This window comes from Pristiophorus japonicus, chromosome 3, assembly GCF_044704955.1.
Source record: "Pristiophorus japonicus isolate sPriJap1 chromosome 3, sPriJap1.hap1, whole genome shotgun sequence".
NCBI classification, from domain to species: domain Eukaryota; kingdom Metazoa; phylum Chordata; class Chondrichthyes; family Pristiophoridae; genus Pristiophorus; species Pristiophorus japonicus.
The window spans coordinates 222719331-222737775 of record NC_091979.1 but is presented as its reverse complement, the minus strand read 5'-3'; the positions used below and the strand labels follow the sequence as shown (position 1 = coordinate 222737775).

Sequence of the window (18445 nt, the reverse complement as noted above, 5' to 3'; positions counted from 1 at the left end):
GGCAGGTGATTATTACACACAGTCACCGCAGGACGGTGATTATTACACACAGTTCCTGTGGGAGGGGTGTTTATTACACTTTTGCAGTGGGTTGGTGATAACTACACACAGTAATTGCGGGGGAGGGGTGGGCATCATTATTACATGCAGTTGCTATGGGCAGTTGATTATTACATACGGCTACCATGGGAGGTTCATTATTACACACAGTTCCTGCGGGAAGGTGATTATTACACAAGGTTACTGTGGGAAAGTGAATATTGCACACAGTTCCTGTGGGAGGATGGTTATTACACACAGACACTTTGGGAGGGTGATTATTACACACAGTTGCTGCGGGAGCGTGATTATTACACATTTTCCATGGAATGGCAATTATTACACACAGCTACAGCGGGAGGGTGATTATTACACACATTTAACATGGGAGGGTGATTATTACACACAGTTCCTGCTGGGGAGTGATTATTACAGGCAGTTACTGTGGGCGCATGATTATTACAGAGAGTTCCTGCGGGAGGGTGATTATTACACACAGTTCTTGTAGGAGGTTGATTATTACACAGTTCCCATGGGCAGGTGATTAATGCACACAGTTACAGCGGGAGGGTGATTATTACACAGTTCCTGTGGCAGGGTGATTATTACACACAGTTACTATGGGAGGATGATTGTTGCACACTGTGTAACAATGGAAGGAGCACTTTGAAGATCTCCTCAATCGAGACTCTGCCTTTGACTCGAGTGTTCTCGATTTCATCCCGCAGTATGCCACCCGCCACCAACTCAGTGAAACTCCAACATTGCACGAGGTTGGCAAAGCGGTAAAACAGCTGAAGAATAACAAGGCTATGTGTGTGGATGGAATCCCTGCTAAGGAGCTAAAATATGGCAGAGAGGCACTGTTGGCACGGATACATGGCCTCATCTCTCTCATCTGGAGGGAGGAGAGCATGCCGGGAGATCTCAGAGATGCAGTGATTGTGATCATTTTTAAAAAGGAGGACAAGTCCGCCTGTGGCAACTACAGAGGAATCTCCCTGCTTTCAGTCACTGGGAAAGTTGTCGCTCGAGTTGTCCTCAATCGTCTTCTCCCTATAGCCGAGCAGCTCTTCCCGGAATCACATTGCGGATTTCGTCCCCTACGGGGCACAACTGACATGATCTTTGCAGAGCGACAGTTGCAGGAAAAATGAGGGAGCAGCGCCAGCCCTTATACATGGTCTTTTTCGATCTTACAAAGCCTTTCACACTGTCAACCGTGAGGGTCTATGGAGCGTCCTCCTCCGTTTCGGATGCCCTCAAAAATTTGTCAACATCCTTCATCTCCTTCACAATTACATGCAGGCTGTGATCCTTACCAACGGATCCATTACAGACCCGATCAACGTCCGGACCGGGGTCAAACAGGGCTGCGTTATCACTCCAACCCTCTTCTCAATCTTCCTCGCCGCCATGCTCCACCTCACAATCAACAAGCTCCCCGCTGGAGTAGAATTAAACTACAGAACCAGTGGGAAGCTGTTTAACCTACGTCGCCTCCAGGCCAGGTCCAAGATCACCCCAACCTCTGTCATTGAGCTGCAGTATGCGGATGATGCCTGCATCTGTGCACTTTCAGAGGCTGAACTCCAGGATATAATCAATGTACCCACCGAGGCATACAAAAGCATGGGCCTTACGCTTAACATCCGTAAGACAAAGGTCCTTCACTGCACAGCACTGCCCTCCAATCATCAAGATCCACGGCGTGGCCCTGGACAACAGTGGACCATTTCCCATATCTCGGGAGCCTCTTATCAACAAAGGCAGACATTGATGCGGAGATTCAACATCGCTTCCAGTGCGCCAGTGCAGCCTTCGGCCGCCTGCGCAATAGAGTGTTTGAAGACCAGGCCCTCAAATCTACCACCAAACACATGGTCTACAGGGCTGTAGTAATACCCATCCTCCTGTATGGATCTGAGGCATGGACGATGTATAGAAGGCACCTCAAGTTGCTGGAGATATAGCACCAACGATGTCTCCGCAAGATCCTGCAAATCCCCTGGGAGGACAGGCACACCAACATCAGTGTCCTCGACCAGGCTAACCTCCCCAGTCTTGAAGCACTGACCACACTCGATCAGCTTCGCTGGGCAGGCCACATATTACGCATGCCAGATACAAGGCTCCCTAAGCAAATGCTTTATGCGGAGCTCCTTCATGGTAAACGAGCCAAAGGAGGACAGCGGAAACGTTGTAAGGACACCCTCAAAGCCTCTCTGGTAAAGTGCGACATCAGCACTGACACCTGGGAGACCCTGGCCGCAGACCGCCCGAGGTGGAGAAAGTCCATCCTGGAGGACGTTGAGCTCTTTGAGGCTCGATGCAAGGAGCATGAAGAGGCCAAGCGCTGGCAGCGGAAGGAGAGCCCGGCAAACCAGCCCCACCGACCCCTTCCCCCGACGAATATCTGTCCCACCTGTAACAGGCACTCGTATCGGATTGTTCAGCCATCAAATAACTCACTTACGGAGTGGAAGCAAGTCTTCCTCGATTGCGAGGGACTGCCTATGATGATGATGATTATTACAGGCAGTTTCTGTGGCAGGGTGATTATTACACACAGTTACTATGGGAGGATGATTGTTACACATTGTGGGAATGTGATTATTACACAGTTATTGCGGGTGGGCGATTATTACGCACAGTTCCTGCAGAAGGATGTTTATTACACACAGTTACTGTGGCAGCGTGAATATTACACATTACCTGAGGGAGGGTGATTATTAACCAGTTCCTGCGAAGGGTGATTATTAACAGTTCCTGCAGGAGGGTGATTATTACATACAGTTACTGCGTTAGGGTGATTATTACACATATTTATGGTGGAAAGATGATTATTAAACAAAGTTACTGTGGGAAGGTGATTATTATGCACAGTAACTGTGGGAGAGTGATTATTACACACGGTTACTGCAGGAAGGTGATTATTATACACATTTATGGTGGGAAGGTGATTATTACATACAGTTGCTTCGGGAGGATGATTATTACATAGTTATTGCGGGAGGGTGATTATTACACACAGTTACTGCGGGAGGGTGATTATTACACACAGTTACTGCGGGAAGGTGATTATTACACACAGTTACTGTGGGAAGGTATTATTACACACAGTTACTGCGGGAGGGTGATTATTACACATGTGTTACTGCAGGAGGGTGATTATTACACATGGTTACTGCAGGAGGGTGATTATTACATAACTTTATTGCGGTAGTATGATTATTACACACATTTACTGTGCGAAGGTGATTATTACACATAGAAGCTGGCAGGTGCTTGATTGATACACACTGTTCCTGCGGGAGGGTGATTATTACACACATTTACTGTGGGAGAGTGATTATTACCCACGGTTACTGCAGGAGGGTGAATATTACACACATTTGTGGTGGGAAGGTGATTATTACACACGGTTGCTTCGGGAGGATGATTATTTCATAGTTACTGCGGGAAGGTGATTATTATACACAGTTACTGTGGGAAGGTGATTATTACACAGTTACTGCGGGAGGCTAATTATTACACACAGTTTCTGCGGGAGGGTGAATATTACACATGGTTACTGCAGGAGGGTGATTATTACACACAGTTAATGTGGGAGGGTGACTATTGCACACAGTTCCTGCGGGAGGGTGATTATTACGTACATTTACTGCGGTAGTATGATTATTACAGAAATTTCCTGCGCGATGGTGATTATTACACACAGTTACTGCGGGAAGGTGATTATTACACATAGAAGCTGCAGGTGGTTGATTGATACACACTGTCTCTGCGGGAGGGTGATTATTGCACACAGTTACTGTGGGAGGGTGATTATTACACACGGTTACTGTGGGAGTGTGATTACCTCACACAGTTACTGTGGGAGGATGGTTATTTCAAACAGTTACTCCGGGAAGGTGATTATTACGGTTACAATGGAAGGGTGATTATTGCACTGAGATCCTGTGGAATGGTGATTATTACATAACAGTTACTGCGGGAGGGTGAGTATTACACACAGTTACTGCGGGTGGGTGAGTATTACACACAGTTACTGTGGGAGGGTGATTGTTACCCACAGTTTTTGCCGGAGGGTGAGTAATACACACACTTCCTCTGTAAGGGTGATTATTACACACAGTTCCTGTGGCAGGATGATTATTACACACAGTTACGATGGGAAGGTGATTATTACACACAGAAGCTGCGCGAGGGTGATTATTACACACAGTTCATGCTGGAGTGTGATTATTACACACAGTTCATGCTGGAGTGCAATTATTACACACAGGTGCCGCGAGAGGGTGATTATTACACACAGGTACTGCGAGAAGGTGATTATTACAGGCAGCTTACTCTGGGAGAGTGATCATAACACAGTTCCTGTAGGAGGGTGATTATTACACAGTTACTGTGGGAGTGTGATTATTAGACACAGTTACTGTGGTACGGTGATTATTACACACAGTTACTGTGGGACTGTGATTATTACACACAGTTACTGCAGGAGAGTGATTATTACACACGGTTACTGCAGGAGGGTGATTGTTACACACATTTATGGTGGGAAGGTGATTATTACACACAGTTGCTTCGGGAGGATGATTATTACACAGTTACTGCGGGAAGGTGATTATTACACACAGTTCCTGCAGGAGGGTGAGTATTACACACAGTTCCTGCGGGAGTGTTGTTATTCCATACATTTATTGTGGTAGTATGATTATTACACACATTTACTGCGCGAAGGTGATTATTACACATAGAAGTTGCAGGAGGGTGATTGATACACACTGTTCCTGCGGGAGGGTGATAATCACACACAGTTACTGTGGGAGGGTGATTATTACATACAGTTACTGTGGGAGTGTGATTACTACACACAGTTACTGTGGGAGGATGGTTATTTCACACAGTTACTCCGGGAAGGTGATTATTACGGTTACAATGGAAGGGTGATTATTGCACTGAGATCCTGTGGAATGGTGATTATTACACAACAGTTACTGCGGGAGAGTGCGTATTACACACAGTTACTGTGGAAAGGTGAGTATTACACAGAGTTACTGCCGGAGTGTGACTAATACACATGGAAGCTGCGCGAGGGTGATTATTACACACAGTTCATGCTGGAGTGTGATTATTACACACAGGTACTGCGAGAGGGTGCTTATTACATGCAGCTTACTCTGGGAGGGTGATTATTACACAGAGTTCTTGCTGGAGTGTGATTTTTACACACAGGTGCTGCGAGAGGGTGATTATTAAACACAGGTACTGCGAGAGGGTGATTTTTACAGGCAGCTTACTCTGGGAGGGTGATTATTACACAGTTCCTGCTGGAGAGTGATTATTACACAGTTACTGTGGGAAGGTGATTATTACACACAGTAATGATGGGAGGGTGATTATTACATAGTTTCTGCTGGAGAGTGATTATTACACACAGTTACTGGAAGGTGGGCGATTATTACGCACAGTTCCTGCGGAAGGATATTTATTACACACAGTTACTACGGGAGCGTGAATATTACACATTACCTGCGGGATGTTGATTATTACACAATTACTTCGGGCAGGTGATTATTACACACAGTCACCGCAGGATGGTGATTATTACAGACAGTTACTGTGGGAGAGTGATTATTACGCAGTTACTGTGGGAGGGTGATTATTACACACAGTTACTGTTCGACTGTGATTATTACACACAGTTACGGCGGAGGGTGAGTATTACACAGAGTTCTTGCTGGAGTGCGATTATTACACACAGGTGCCGCGAGAAGATGATTATTACACACAGGTATGGCGAGACGGTGATTATTACAGGCAGCTTACTCTGGGAGGGTGATTATTACACAGTTCCTGCTGTAGAGTGATTATTACACAGTTACTGTGGGAATGTGATTATTACATACAGTAATGATGGGAGGGTGATTATTACACAGTTCCTGCTGGAGAGTGATTATTACACACAGTTACTGCAGGTGGGCAATTATTACGCACAGTTCCTGCGCAAGAATATTTATTACACACAGTTACTATGGGAGCATGAATATTGCACATTACCTGCGGGATGGTGATTATTACACAATTACTTCGGGCAGGTGATTATTACACACAGTCACCACAGAATGGTGATTATTACAGACAGTTATTGTGGGAGGGTGATTATTACACAGTTACTGTGGGAGGGTGATTATTACACAGTTACTGTGGGAGGGTGATTATTACACAATTACTCCGGCGAGATGATTATTACACACAGTTACGGCAAGAGTGTGAGTATTACACACAGTTACTTTGGGATGGTGATTATTACACACATTTACTGTGTGAGGGTAATTATTACACACAGTTCCTGTGGGAGGGTGATTATTACACACGCAGTTACTGCGGGTGAGTGATTATTACATACAGTTACATTGAAACATAGAAAATAGGTGCAGGAATAGGCCATTTGGCCCTTCGAGCCTGCACACCATTCAATAAGATCATGACTGATAATTTACCTCAGTATCCCTTTCCTGCTTTATCTCCATACCCGTTGATCCTTTTAGCTGGAAGGGCCATATTTAACTTCCTCTTTGAGATCGTGATTATTACACACAGTTACTGTGGGAGAATGGTTATTACACACAGTTACTGTGGGCGGGTGATTATTACACACATTTACCATGGGAGGGTCAGTATTACACACAGATCCTGTGTGATTTTGATTGTTACACACAGTTACTGCAGGAGGGTGATTATTACACACAGTTACTGGGGGAGTGTGATTATTACACACAGTTACAGCGGGAGGGTGATTATTACACACAGTTACTGCGGGAGGGTGATTATTACACACAGTTACTGCGGGAGGGTGATTATTACACACAGTTACTGCGGGAGGGTGATTATTACACACGGTTACTACGTGAGGGTGATTATTACACACAGTCACTGCGGGAGGGTGATTATTACACACAGTTACTGCGGGAGGGTGATTATCACACACAGTTACAGCAGGAGGGTGATTATTACACATAGTTACTGTGGGGGGATGATTATTATACATATTTCCTGTGGGATGCTGATTATTACACACTGTTACTGTGGGAAGCTGCTTATTACACACAGTTGCTCCGGGAAGGTGATTATTACACACGGTTACCATGGGAGGGTGATTATTACACACAGATACTGCGGGAGTTTGATTATTACACGCAGTTACTGTGGGAGGGTGATTATTATAAACAGTTGCTGCGGGACGGTGATTATTACACACAGTTACTGCAGGAGGGTGATTATTACACACAGTTACTGTGGGAGGGTGATTATTACACACTATTACTGTGGGAGGGTGATTATTACACATTTCCTGTGGGATGGTGATTATTACACATAGTTACTGCGGGAGTGTGAGTATTCCACACAGTTCCTGTGCGAGGGTTATTATTATACACAGTTACTATGATAGGGTGATTATTACAATTACTGCGGGAGGATGAATATTGCACACGGTTATGGTGGGATGGTGATTATTACACTGTTGCTGCGGGAGGGTGATTATTACGGACAGTTACTTTGGGAGGTTGATTATTGCACACATTTACTGCGGGAGGGTGATTATTACACACAGAAGCTGCGGGAGGGTGATTATTACACACAGTTGCTGTGGGCAGGTGAGTATTACACACGGTTACCATGGGAGTGAGATTATTACACACAAATCCTGTGGGAGTTTGATTATTATACACAGATACTGCGGGAGGGTGAGTATTACACACAGTTCCTGTGCGAGGGTAATTATTACACGCAGTTACTGCGGGGATATGATTATTATAAACAGTTCCTGCGGGGGGGTGATTATTACACACAGTTACTCTGGGAGGAAGGTTGTTACACACAGTTACTGTGGGAAGCTGCTTATTACACAACAGTTACTCCGGCAAGGTGATTATTACACACAGGTACTTCAGGAATGTGAGTATTACGCACAGTTACTTTGGGAGGGTGATTTGTACATACATTTACTGCGGGAGGGTGATTATTACACACAGTTCCTTTTGGAGGGTGATTATTACACACATTTACTGCGGGAGGGTGATTATTACACACAGTTCCTTTTGGAGGGTGATTATTACACACAGTTACTGCGGGTGAGTGATTATTACACACAGTTACATATAAATATAGAAACATAGAAAATAGGTGCAGGAGTAGGCCATTCGGCCCTTCGACCCTGCACCGCCATTCAATAAGATCATGGCTGATCATTTACCTCAATACCCCTTTCCTGCTTTCTCTCCATACCCTTTGACCCCTTTAGCCATAAGGGCCATATTTAACTTCCTCTTTGAGAGGGTGATTATTACACACAGTTACTGCGGGAGGGTGATTATTACACACAGTTACTGCGGGAGGGTGATTATTACACAGATTTAATGCGGCATGGTAATTATTATACCAGTTCCTGCGGGAGGGTGATTTTTACACACTTTTACTGTGGAAGTATGGTTATTACACACAGTTACTGTGGGAAGCTGCTTATTACACACAGTTACTCCGGGAAGGTGATTATTACACACAGTTACCATGGGAGGGTGATTATTATACACAGATTCTGTGGGAGTTTGATTATTGCACACAGTTACTGCGGGAGGGAGAGTATGACACACAGTTACTGCGGGAGGGTAATTATTACACATTTCTTGTGACATGGTGATTATTACACATTTCTTGTGGGAAGGGGATTATTACACACAGTTACTGCGGGAGTGTGAGTATTCCAAGCAGTTCCTGTGTGAGGGTTATTATTATACACAGTTACTATGGGAGGGTGATTATTACATTTACTGCGGGAGAATGAATATTGCACACGTATACTGTGGGATGGTGATTATTACACTGTTGCTGCGGGAGGATGATTATGACACACAGTTACTTTGAGAAGTTGTTTATTACACACAGTTCCTGTTGAAGGGTAGTTATTATACACACTTCCCGAGAGAGGATGATTCTTACACACAGTTCCTGCGAAAGGGTAATTATTACGGACAGTTACTTTGGGAGGGTGATTATTACACACAGTTACTGCGGGAGGATGATTATTACACAGATTTAATGCGGCATGGTAATTATTATACCAGTTCCTGTGGGAGGGTGATTTTTACACACTTTTACTGTGGAAGTATGGTTATTACACACAGTTACTGTGGGAAGCTGCTTATTACACACAGTTACTCCGGGAAGGTGATTATTACACACGGTTACCATGGGAGGGTGATTATTATACACAGATCCTGTGGGAGTTTGATTATTGCACACAGTTACTGCGGGATGGAGAGTATGACACACAGTTACTGCGGGAGGGTAATTATTACACATTTCTTGTGACATGGTGATTATTACACATTTCTTGTGGGATGGGGATTATTACACACAGTTACTGCGGGAGTGTGAGTATTCTAAGCAGTTCCTGTGTGAGGGTTATTATTATACACAGTTACTATGGGAGGGTGATTATTACATTTACTGCGGGAGAATGAATATTGCACACGGTTACTGTGGGATGGTGATTATTACACTGTTGCTGCGGGAGGATGATTATGACACACAGTTACTTCGGGAAGTTGTTTATTACACACAGTTCCTGTGGAAGGGTAGTTATTATACACACTTCCCGAGAGAGGATGATTCTTACACACAGTTCCTGCGAAAGGGTGATTATTACGGACAGTTACTTTGGGAGGGTGATTATTACACACATTTACTGCGGGAGGGTGATTATTACACACAGAAGCTGTGGGAGGGTGATTATTACACACAGTTGCTGTGGGCAGGTGATTATTACACACGGTTACCATGGGAGGGAGATTATTACACACAGATCCTGTGGGAGTTTGATTATTACACACAGATACTGCGGGAGGGTGTGTATTACACACAGTTCCTGTGCGAGGGTAATTATTACACGCAGTTACTGCGGGGAGATGATTATTATAAGCAGTTCCTGTGGGAGGGTGATTATTACACACAGTTACTGTGGGAAGCTGCTTATTACACAAAGTTACTCCGGCAAGGTGATTATTACACACAGTTACTACGGGAGGGTGATTATTACGCACAGTTACTTTGGGACGGTGATTATTACACACATTTACTGCGGGAGGGTGATTATTACACACAGTTCCTGTGGGAGGGTGATTATTACACACAGTTACTGCGGGTGAGTGATTATTACACACAGTTACATATAAATATAGAAACATAGAAAATAGATGCAGGAGTAGGCCGTTCGGCCCTTCGACCCTGCACCACCATTCAATAAGATCATGGCTGATCATTTACCTCAATACCCCTTTCCTGCTTTCTCTCCATACCCTTTGACCCCTTTAGCCATAAGGGCCATATTTAACTTCCTCTTTGAGAGGGTGATTATTTCACAGATTTAATGCGGGATGGTGATTATTATACCAGTTCCTGCGGGAGGGTGATTTTTACACATTGTTACTGTGGGAGTATGGTTATTACACACAGTTACTGTGGGAAGCTGCTTATTACACACAGTTACTCCGGGAAGGTGATTATTACATACGGTTACCATGGGAGGGGGATTATTACACACAGATCCTGCGGGAGTTTGATTATTACACACAGTTACTGCGGGAGGTAGAGTATTACACACAGTTACTGCGGGAGGTTGATTATTACACATTTCCTGTGCGATGGCGATTATTACACACAGTTACTGGGGGATTGCGATTATTACACACAGTTACTGCGGGAGGGTGATTATTACACACAGTTACTACGGGAGGGTGATTATTACACACAGTTACTGCGGGGGGGTGATTATTACACACAGTTACTGCGGGAGGGTGATTATTACACACGGTTACTACGTGAGGGTGATTATTACACACAGTCACTGCGGGAGGGTGATTATTACACACAGTTACTGCGGGAGGGTGATTATCACACACAGTTACAGCAGGAGGGTGATTATTACACACAGTTACTAGGGGAGGGTGATTATTACACATAGTTACTGTGGGGGGATGATTATTATACATATTTCCTGTGGGATGCTGATTATTACACACTGTTACTGTGGGAAGCTGCTTATTACACACAGTTGCTCCGGGAAGGTGATTATTACACACGGTTACCATGGGAGGGTGATTATTACACACAGATACTGCGGGAGTTTGATTATTACATGCAGTTACTGTGGGAGTTTGAATATTACACACAGTTACTGTGGGAGGGTGATCATTATACACATTTCCTGTGGAATGGTGATTATTACACACAGTTACTGCGGGAGGACGAGTATTACACACAGTTACTGTGGGAGGGTGATTATTATACACATTTCCTGTGGGATGGTGATTATTACACACAGTTACTGCGGGAGGTAGAGTATTACACACAGTTACTGCAGGAGGTTGATTATGACACATTTCCTGTGGGATGGCGATTATTACACACAGTTACTGGTGGATTCCGATTATTACACACAGTTACTGCGGGAGTTTGATTATTACACACAGTTACTGCGTGAGTTTGAATATTACACACAGTTACTGTGGGAGGGTGATTATTATACACATTTCCTGTGGGATGGTGATTATTACACACAGTTAAAACAGGAGGGTCATTATTACACACAGTTACTATGGGAGGGCGATTATTACAATTACTGCGGGAGGGTGAATATTGCACACGGTTACTGTGTGATGGTGATTATTTACACTGTTGCTGCGGGAGGGTGATTATTCCACACAGATACTTTGGGAAGTTATTTATTACACACAGTTCCTGTGGGAGAATGATTATTACAGACAGTTACATTGAGAGGGTGATTATTACACACATTTACTGCGGGAGGGTGATTATTACACACAGAAGCTGCAGGAATGTGATTATTACACACAGTTCCTGCGGGAGAGTGATTATTACACACAGTTACTGTGGGCAGCTGATTATTACACACGGTCACCATGGGAGGGTGATTATTACACACAGATCCTGCGGGAGTTTGCTTATTACACACAGTTACTGTGGGAGGGTGATTATTACAAACAGTTCCTGCGGGAGGGTGATTATTACATACAGTTACTGTGGGAGGATGGTTATTACACACAGTTACTCCGGGAGGGTGATTATTACACGCGGCTACTGCGGGAGGGTAATTATTACACACAGTTGCTACGGGGGGATGGTTATTACACACAGATACTGTGGGAGGATAATTATTACAAACAGTTCCCATGGGAGGATGATTGTTACACACAGTTTCTGATGGGAGGTGATTAATACACATATTTATGGTGGGAAGATGATTATAAAACACAGTTACTGTGGGAAAGTGATTTTTAAACACAGTTACTGTGGGAAAGTGATTATTACACACTGTTCCTGCGGCAGGGTGATTATTACACACATTTACTGCGGGAGAGTGATTATCACACACAGAAGCTGCGGGTACATGATTATTACACACAGTTCCTGCCGCAGGGTATTAATACACAGTTACTGCGGGCAGGTGATTATTACACACAGTTACTGCGGGAGGATGGTTATTACACATTTTCCATGGAATAGCAATTATTACACACAGTTGCTGTAGGAGGGTGATTATTACAGTTACTGCGAGAATGTGATTATTACACACAGTTGCTATGGGAGGGTGATTATTACACACAAAAGCTGCGTGAGGGTGATTATTACACACAGTTCTTGCTGGAGAGTGATTATTACACACAGGTAGTGCGGGAATGTGATTATTACTCACAGTTCCTGCGAGAGGGTGATTATTACAGGCAGTTACTGTGGGCGCATGATTAGTACATAGAGTTCCTGCGGGAGGGTCATTATTACACCGTTACTGTGGGCAGGTGATTATTGCACACAGTTACTGTGGGAGGGTGAGTATTACACAGAGTTACTACGGGAGAGTGATTATTACACACAGTTACAATGGGAGGGGATGATTATAACAGATAGTTACTATGCGAGGGAATTTATTACACAGTTACGACAGGAGTGTGAATTTTATTCACATTTACTGTGGGAGGCTGATTATTACACACAGTTACTATGGAAGGGTGAATATTACGCACAGTTACAGTTTGGAGGGAGAGTATTATACATTGTCACTGAGGAAGTGTGATTATTACACACAGTTACTGTGAGGGAGTGATTATTACTCGCAGATCCTTTGCGAGGGTGATTATGACACACAGTTAAGATGGGAGTGTAATTATTACACACAGTTCCTGTGAGAGGAAGATTATTACACAGATACTGTGGGAGGATGATTCTTACACGCAGTTCCTGCTGGAGAGTGATTATTACACACAGGTAGTGCGCAATTGTGATTATTACACACAGTTCCTGTGAAAGGGTGATTATTACACAGTTACTATGGGAGGATGATTATTACACACGGTTACTGTGGGAGGGTGATTATTAGCCACATTTACTGCGGGAGGGTGACTAATACTTCCTCTGTAAAGGTGATTATTGCACACAGTTCCTGTGGTACTGTGATTATTACACACAGTTACTATTGGACGGTGATTATTACACTATTGCTATGGGTGGGATGATTATTACACAAAGTTCCTGCGAGAAGGTGATTATTACATGCAGCTTACTTTGGGAAGGTGATTATTACACAGAGTTCCTGATGGAGGGAGATTACTACACACGTTCCTGCGGGAGGGTGAGTATTACACACAGTTACTATGGGAGGTTGATTATTACGCACAGTTACGATGGGAGGGGATGATTAGAACAGAGAGTTACTATGCGAGGGAGCTTATTACACAGTTCAGATGGGAGTGTGAATTTTACACACACTTATTGTGAGAGGCTGATTATTACACACAGTTACTATGGGAGGGTGAATATTCCACACAGTTACACTTTGGAGGGAGAGTATTGCACGTTGTCACTGAGGAAGGGTGATTATTACACGCAGTTACTGCGGGAGGGTGGTTCTTACACGCAGTTCCTGCTGCAGAGTGATTATTACACACAGGTAATGCGGAAAGGTGATTATTACACACGGTTATTGCGCGATGGTGAGTATTACACACAGTTACTGTGGGAGGGTGATTATTACCCACAGTTACTGTGGGAGGCTGATTATTACCCACAGTTACTGCGGGAGGGTGACTAATACACACACACACTTCCTCTGTAAGGGTGATTATTACACACAGTTCCTGTGGCAGAGTGATTATTACACAGTTACTATTGGACGGTGATTATTACACTGTTGCTGCGGGGGGTGATTATTACACAAGGAAGCTGCACAAGGGTGATTATTACACACAGTTCCTGCGAGAGGGTGATTATTACACACGGTTCCTGGGAGAGGGTGATTAGTACATGCAGCTTACTCTGGGAAGGTGATTATTACACACAGTTACTGTGGGACGGTCATTATTACTCACAGTTACTGTGGGAGGTTGATTATTACACAGTTACTGGGGGAGGGTGATTATTACACACAGTTGAGGTGGGAGGGTGATTATTACACACAGTTACAATGGGAGGGGATGATTATAACAGACAGTTACTATGCGGGGAAGTTTATTACACAGTTACGATGGGAGTGTGAATTTTACACACATTTACTGTGGGAGGCTGATTATTACACACATTTAATATGGGACGGTGAATATTACACACAGTTACAGTTTGGAGGGAGAGTGTTACACGTTGTCACTGAGGAAGGATGATCATTACACACAGTTACTATGGAAGAGTGATTATTTCACACAGATCCTGTGGGATTGTGATGATTACACACAGTTAAGGTGGGAGGGTAATTATTGCACACAGTTCCTGTGAGAGGATGATTATTACACACAGTTCCTGCGGGAGGCTGATTATTACACGCAGTTACTGCGGGAGGGTGATTATTACACAGAATTACTTGCAGGAGGGTGATTATTACACACAGTTACTGCAGGACTGTGATTATTACACACAATTCCCGCGGGAGGATGATTATTACACAAAGTTGCTCCGGGAATGTGATCATTACACCTAATTACTGCGGGATTGTGATTATTACACACAGTTCCTGCAGGAGGGTGAATATTACACAGTTACTGCGGGAGGGTGATTATTACACAGAGTTACTTGCAGGAGGCTGATTATTACACACATCTCCTGTGAGAGAATGATTATGAAACACATTTCCTGCGGGAGGATGATTATTACACACAGTTGCTTCAGGGAGGTGATTATTACACACGGTTACCATGGAAGGCTGATTATTGCACACAGATCCTGTGGGAGGGTGATTGTTACACACAGTTGCTGTGGTAGGGTAATTATTACACAGTTCCCGTGGAATGGTGATGATTACACACAGTTACTGCGGGAGGGTGATTATTATACACAGTTATTGCGGGAAAGTGAATATTACACACAGTATCTGTGGGAGGGTGATTGCTACACACAGTTCCTCTGGTAGGGTGATATTACACACAGTTACTGCGGGAGTGTGATCATTACACACAGTTACTGTGGGAGTGTGATTATTACCAACAATTACTATGGGAGGGTGATTATTACACACACTTACTGTGGGAGGGTGATTATTACCCACAGATCCTGTGGGCGGGTGATTATTACTCACAGTTACTGCGGGAGGGTGAGTAATGCACACACTTCCTATGTAAGGGTGATTATTGCACACAGTTCCTGTGGCAGGCTGATTATTACACACTGTTACTATGGGAGGGTGATTATTAGACATGGAAGCTGTGCGATGCTGCTTATTACACACAGTTCCTGCGAAAGGGTGATTATTACATGCAGTCATTGTGGGAGGGTGATTATTACACACAATTTCTGTGGGAGGGTTGATTATCACACAGTTATTGTGGGTGGGTGATTATTACACACAGTTCCTGCAGGATGATGATTATTACACAGTTACTGCGGGATTCTGTTTATTGCAGACTGTTACTGCGGGAGGGTGATTATTACACACAGTTACTGTGGGAGGGTGATTAATACACACAGTTGCTGTGGGAGGGTGATTATTACACACAATTACTGTGGCAGGGTGATTATTACACAGTTACTGCGGGAGGGTTATTATTACACACAGTTCCTGCGGGAGTATGATTATTACACACAGTTACTGTGGGAGAATGGTTATTACACACAGTTACTCCGGGAAGGTGATTATTACACACAGTTACCATGGAATTCTGATTATTACACACAGTTCCTCTGGAATGGTGATTATTACACACAGTTACTCCGGGAGGGTGATTATTATATACAGTTATTGCGGGAGGGTGAATATTACACACAGTTCCTGTGTGAGGGCAATTGCTACCCACAGTTCCTCTGGTATGGTGATATTACACACACTTACTGTGGGAGGGTGATTATTACTCACAGTTACTGTGGGAGGGTGAGTAATACACACACTTCCTCTGTAAAGGTGATTATTGCACACAGATCCTGTGGGATTTTGATTATTACTCACAGTTACTGCCTGAGGGTGAGTAATACACACACTTCCTCTGTAAGGGTGATCATTGCACACAGTTCCTGTGGCAGGGTGATTATTACACACAGTTACTATGGGAGGGTGATTATTACATACGGAACCTGCGCGATGCTGATTATTACACACAGTTCCTGCAAGAGGGTGATTATTACATGCAGCTTACCCTGGGAAGGTGATTATTGCATAGTTCCTGAGGGAGGGAGACTACTACACACTGTTACTGCAAAAGGGGGATTATTACACAGAGTTACTGCAAGAGGAGGATTATTACACAGAGATAATGTGGGAGGGTGATTATTACACACAGTTACTGTGTGAGGGTGATTATTACATCCAGTTACTGCGGGAGGGGGATTATTACACACCGTTTCTGTGAGATACTTGTTATTATAGACGTTACTGTGGGAGGGTGATTATTACTCACATTTCCTGCAGAAGGATGATTATTACACGCAGTCACTATGAGAGGTTAATTATTACACACAGTTCCTGCGGGAGGATGATTGTTACACAGTTACTGTGTGATGCTGGTTATTACAGACAGATGCTGTGGGAAGGTGATTATTAAACATAGTTACTATGCAAGGGTGATTATTACACATAGTTACTGTGAGAGGGTGATTATTAGATATGGTTACTACAGGAGGGTGATTATTACACACAGTTACTGCTGTAGGGTGATTATTACACACAGTTACTGCAGGAGAGTGATTATTTCACACTGTTACTGCGGGAGGGTGATTGTTTCACACAGTTACTGCAGGAGCGTGATTATCACAAACAGTTACTGCAGGAGGGTGATTGTTACACACGTTTACTGCAGGAGGGTGATTATTACACACATTTACTGCAGGAGGGTGATTATTACACACAGAAGCTGAGCGAGGGTGATTGTTACACACAGTTCCTGCGGGAGGGTGATTATTACACACAGTTACTGTGGGAGAATGGTTAATAGACCGTTACTGCGGGAAGCTGATTATTACACACAGTTACTCCGGGAAGGTGATTATTACACACAGATCCTGTGCGAGGGTGATTATTATACATATTTACTTTGGGAGAGTGATTATTATACATAGTTACTATGGGAGGGTGAATATTACATACAGTTATTGTTTGCAGGGAGATTATTACACGTTGTCACTGTTTGAAGGTGATTATTACACACAGTTACTGCGGGAGGGTGATTATTACACACAGTTCCTGTAGGAGGGTTATTACTACACACATTTCCTGTGGGAGGTTGACTACTACACTCATTTCCTGTGGGAGCGTGATTATTACACACAGTTATTGCGGAAGGGTGATTATTACACTTACTGCGGGAGGGTGATCATTTCAGTTATTGCGGAGGATGATTATTACACAGTTAATACAGGAGGATTATCATTACACATTTACTGCAGGAGGGTGATTATTACTCACAGTTACTGTGGGAGGGTGATTATTACACAGTTAATACGGGAGGGTGATGATTACACAGTTAATACGGGCGAGTGATTATTACACACAGTGGGCAGGTGATTATTACACACAGTTACTGTGGCAGGTTGATTATTACACACAGTTACTATGGGAGGGCGATTATTACACAGTTACGATGGGAGTGTGAATATTACAAACAACTCCTGCGGGATGGTGATTATTACACACTGCACCTGCGAGAGTGTGATTATTACACGCTGTGGGAGGGTGGTTATTACACACAGTTACTGTGAGAGGGTGATTATTTCACACTGTGGGAGGGTGATTATTACACAGTTACTGTGGGAGGTTGATTATTAACATTTACAGTGGAAGGGTGATTATTACACTTACTGTGGGAGGGTGATTATTACACAGTTACTGTGGGAGGGTGATTATTACACA

General features: G+C 43.7%; 1 protein-coding gene across 1 annotated transcript in view; it reads left to right on the top strand.

The window, feature by feature from the left end:
- The window catches only part of ccar1 (cell division cycle and apoptosis regulator 1), a 122905-nt gene that overhangs the window by 9588 nt on the left and 94872 nt on the right, over positions 1 to 18445 (top strand). The window contains exon 3 of the mRNA XM_070873895.1: positions 768 to 824. Within this exon, the coding sequence (XP_070729996.1) occupies positions 768 to 824 (57 nt within the window). The remainder of the gene's footprint in view (positions 1 to 767; positions 825 to 18445) is intronic.